This window comes from Mastomys coucha, unplaced genomic scaffold (assembly GCF_008632895.1).
Source record: "Mastomys coucha isolate ucsf_1 unplaced genomic scaffold, UCSF_Mcou_1 pScaffold14, whole genome shotgun sequence".
Lineage (NCBI taxonomy): Eukaryota > Metazoa > Chordata > Mammalia > Rodentia > Muridae > Mastomys > Mastomys coucha.
The window spans coordinates 80,783,052-80,787,826 of record NW_022196896.1 but is presented as its reverse complement, the minus strand read 5'-3'; the positions used below and the strand labels follow the sequence as shown (position 1 = coordinate 80,787,826).

At 39.5% G+C, this 4,775-nt stretch overlaps 1 protein-coding gene across 1 annotated transcript in view; it reads left to right on the top strand.

The window, feature by feature from the left end:
- The window catches only part of Gtf3c3 (general transcription factor IIIC subunit 3), a 37,036-nt gene that overhangs the window by 11,772 nt on the left and 20,489 nt on the right, over positions 1–4,775 (top strand). Inside the window, exons 5-6 of the mRNA XM_031367501.1 lie at positions 522–713; positions 1,714–1,879. Of these exons, the coding sequence (XP_031223361.1) occupies positions 522–713; positions 1,714–1,879 (358 nt within the window). The remainder of the gene's footprint in view (positions 1–521; positions 714–1,713; positions 1,880–4,775) is intronic.

The following is a 4,775-nucleotide window of genomic DNA, read 5'->3' as shown; positions in this document are numbered from 1 at the left end:
GAAATATAGATTAACTGAGGCACTGTTTGGGTACTCTGTGTGTATCCATCCTCTGTATGCAGAAGCTTGAAATAGTGACAGTTCAACTCACTGATGGGACTGATGTTTCATGGGATGAAATCCCCAAGTTTTTAAGCCATGCTTGGTCTTACTAATGAGAATTTCATACAGAAGGTGTGGTAGGAAGCAGGGTTTTTATGAAATTCTATTTTGTTGAAAGAAACTAATGCTTTAAAAATGACTAGGAAGGCTAGGGGAGATCTCAGGTTTGTGACCAACCTAAGTTTGAGATCAGCCTGAGCTAGGTAACAAGAGTTCATCCCCAAAATAAATAAATAACAAATGGCTAAGAATGTTTGAAAATAAAGAAAATATAATAGTTTTGTTATGTTTTTATAATTCTGTTGAAGTGATTTAGAATTTATTAGAAAAATATCTATAGTTTGAACTATAGTATCAATACCAGCTTAAGCCTATTCTTTTATCCAGTGAGATTTATTTTGTTATTTTTATTATTATAGCTCCTTTGGCTTATGAGCCATTCTCTACACTTGCCATGATATATGAGGATCAAGGTGACATGGAGAAATCGTTGCAGTTTGAGTTGATTGCTGCACATTTAAATCCCAGTGACACAGAAGAATGGGTTAGGCTGGCAGAAATGTCTCTGGAACAAGATAACATTAAGCAGGCTATTTTTTGCTATACAAAAGGTAATGACATTTTTCTTGTGTGAATGGGAAGAAATACTTTTCTTGTTTTATTAGGTGTTATGCAATGGGTCATTAGTGAGTTTATTCTTTTGGGTTATTCCAAGTGTATTTGCTTCTTTTTTTTTAGTTAGTTTTTTTGAGGACTGTATCTCTATCACTCTTGCCTCCTTCTCTTTTCCAGTCCTCGGTCCTCGCATGCCGCCCTCTCACTCAGCTGCTCATTAGTGTGCATTCGTGTGTGCATAGAACCTGCTAACTCCATTTAGCTTGACTTATATGTACCTGTCTCCAGGGGTAACCACTTGGGATAGGATAGTACCTCCTTCTTCCCTGGAAGAGGCTGATTTTTCCCTTTCTCAGTATCCATTGATCACCTGTAGATCTCCTAAGGATGGAACCATGCAGAATTTTCCTTATCCATTTTGGCTTATCAACTAGTATTGTTGTTATGCTGGTCTTGTTTAGGCAACCATACTGTGAAGGCTTGCACCTTCTGTGTCATGTCTAGGATGTACTGTTGCACAGCAGGCATCCAAGCCCTCTAGCTCTACAGTCTTTCCACCTCATCCTTTGTGATGTCCCCTGAGGTACAGAGGAGTGTTGCAGAATTATTAGGTACATAATAGGTTGTTTCCTGCACTTGTTGAGTTATTCTGCCAGCCCAAATGTCCTTGCTTCTTATAGTCTGTTATGGCATATATTTGGAGCCCTTTGTTCTCTGTTTGGTTGTGACTTACTTTATATATTGTATTGAATGGAGCAGAAAACTAGGTGGCTGAATAGTGCTTTAGATTTCAGGCTGTTAACTTTTTGTGACTTGAGTGACCAATAAGAATTAGTGTACAAAATAAAGGTATCTTTCTTGTGAAGATAGATTTATTCCAGAATAATTTTTTTTTGTTTTGTTTTTACTGGGAAAGTGTCTATTACGCTTTTGAGGTAAGTCACACCTCTTTTGATAAATATGTAATTTATTTTATCTCTTCTTTTTTCTTTCTAGCTCTTAAATATGAACCTACTAATGTTCGTTACCTGTGGGAGAGATCAAGTCTTTACGAACAGATGGGTGATCATAAAATGGCCATGGATGGCTATAGGCGTATTTTAAATCTTTTGTCTCCATCTGATGGAGAACGTTTTATGCAGTTGGCTAGAGATATGGCAAAGTAAGTTTGAAGTGAAACATATGTACATATGTGCCCTTACTAGGCATTTTGCAAATCCAGGCTATTTGAAATAAAATGTAATTTACATTAAGGTCCAAAGGATATTTTTGTCTTCTATGTTTGATATCTGCTGAATTATAGTTGGGTTTTTGTTGTTGTTGCTTTGTTTTGGTGCTTTTTGGTTTCCTGTGTGTCAACTGCATGGTTGTTTAGAAAGTTGTGTCCATAAGCTTGTACTTCCAATGCTCAGAAGCTGAGAAGTGAGGGTGCTCCTCAAGGACAGTACAATGCCAGGCTTTTGTAGCTTAGGGAAAGTTGTATATATTTGTGATGTTTTTAAGATGATTTTTTTTTATTGCAGATGTGTCAATGAAATGTTATGTTAACGGTATGTTAAGTGACATGTTTGAAGAATACAATGCAGCATTTTTCCTGGGTTAACTATCTTGATTTTGGCATATTAGGATTAGCCCATTAATCTAATGACTTATATTCTGATGCTTTTTACCTGTGAACTGTCCCTTACCCTCTCAGGACAGTCATATAGGAGCAAAAGATATATTTTTACAAGTGAGGGAAGCAACTCTAAGTTGATGGCCGATGAGCATTGAGGGCCTTCCCAGATTATCTGCAGTTCATTTGTAGCTACTACAGTGATTAGTCTGGTAGAGCTGAGGAATCATGATGTGCCCTGAAGATCAGTTTGTTTTTCATATAGATTGTATATTATGTGAGGAGTGGCAGTGCCAGCTGACTAGGCTTTGCTTTGGTCCCTTGCCTTCCAGAAGTATTCATTGAATGTGTCTTGCACATAAGCATTGTACACGGAACCAGGATGTCCAATACCAAGCAACTGTTAAACGTTTTCTGCCGTCATGGATGTTATAGTCCTATGAAGGGAATACAGCCAGATATTTTATAGATCACATGATAAGTGATAGAGACAAATTAAACAGGGAAAAGTGATAGATGCACAATGTATGGAGTGTGTTCTTTTAAAAACAAGTTTAGTGAAGGGCCCATGTCTCCTAGTGTTCCTGGCTGAAGGGTGTTGGTGCTTAGGAAAGAGGAGCCAAGTATGTTCAGGGAACAAGATGGAAGCAGATGCATCAAGTTAGACACAGCAGACAGAGAGCTTTCAGAGGAGCAAGCTTTCAGAGGAGCATACCGATGGCCTTTGTGGTGTATGGCAAGGATTTTGGCTTTTACTCTGAATAGCTTGGAAGCCACTGAAGGCTTTGAGTAGAAAAGTGACATGATTTAACTTAAAATTTAGGTGCCTCAATTTTGGTTGCTTTTTTGAGCAAAAATTGGAGAGTGAAAAGGGCAGAGATAGGAAGTCTAGTTTGAAAATTACTGAAATGATAGTTGGGAGGGAAAATCATAGCTTGATCAGGGAAGAAATAGGTAGTAAAAAGTGATCTATTTTCTGTATCTTAAAAGTTCATCTGAAGATTGATGTACTGATATGAGGACTGAGTGTGTGCACAGGCTTGTGTATGTGCTCAAGTGTGCAAGAGGAAAGGAAGAGAGGATGGTGAAAGAAGCTGTAAGGAAGGGCTGACTCCCAAGGTACTCCAGCATTTAAACAACAGGCAAAAGAGAGGAGACAGCCAGGAGATGGAAATGTCCAGTGCAAGGACAAAATGAAGAGCATGATCTTCTAGACTTCAGTGAGGCAGGGTAGTTGTCTGTGTGAAGAAACAATGCACACCGGTCCCATGTTGCAAAAGCTGAGACTTGGTGATAAGGATTTGCTACCTGGAGATCTTCTCTGGCCAAGTGTTAATGTTAACAATGGTGGGCCAGGTTAGATGCTTCTAGCTTCTTAGTTCCTAATCCAAAGAATTGAAAATAATGGTCTACACAGTAGCAAGGAAATTTTATTCAAAAGTGAAAAAGTAATAATAATAACAAATAATAATAATACAGTTCAGAAAGAAACTTCAGGCCACCCAGGTAAGAAAGTATTTAAGTGCCCCTGTTATTCCTCTTGGGAGGCAAGGGAAGGAGTTTGGTTGCTAAAGGCCATAGTATGGACAGCTCTCTGTTTTGACTGGTAGATTAAGTTATGTGTTCACTTTCTTACTGTGCTTAATGCATAATCCCTTCCCATAATGTATCTGATTTTAATTATATGGACATTCAATTACACATAAGGCTAAGGTGGTAAATTGGGAACTCTCTCTAATATGTTCTTAGGGGCACTTGCTACATGTGCCCAGTTGAACACAGAAGGCATATGTGTGCAGGGAGGGCCTGGGACCTAAGCCATTCATAACATTTGGTTGAGTGGTGTCTTAGTCAGGGTTTCTATTCCTGCACAAACATCATGACCAAGAAGCAAGTTGGGGAGGAAAGGGTTTATTTAGCTTACTTCCACATGGCTGTTGATCACCAGAGGAAGTCAGGACTGGAACTCAAGCAGGTCAGGAAGCAGGAGCTGATGAAGAGGCCATGGAGAGATGTTCCTTGCTGACTTGCTCAGCCTGCTCTCTTAGAGAACCCAAGACTTCCAGCCCAGGGATGGCACCACCCACAAGGGGCCCTATCCCCCCTTGATCACTAATTGAGAAAATACCCCACAGCTGGATCTCACTGGAGGCACTTCCCCAACTGAAGCTCCCTTCTCTATGATAACTCCAGCCTGTGTCAAGTTGACACACAAAACCAGCCAGTACAAGTGGTTTCTTTGTTCATAATTATTGTGAATACTAAGGAACAATCTGGTTTCCAAGCCTTTTAAAACTTTGATAAATGTGGAAGATTGGCCTGTCACATGCCAGGCACCATCCAGTCAGTTTACCAGTCTGCACCAGTGTACATCTTTCCTGCTGCAAAGAAGGAGAACTGAGCATCCATAACCAGTGTCCACTCATAGTTCTTGTTTTTTTTT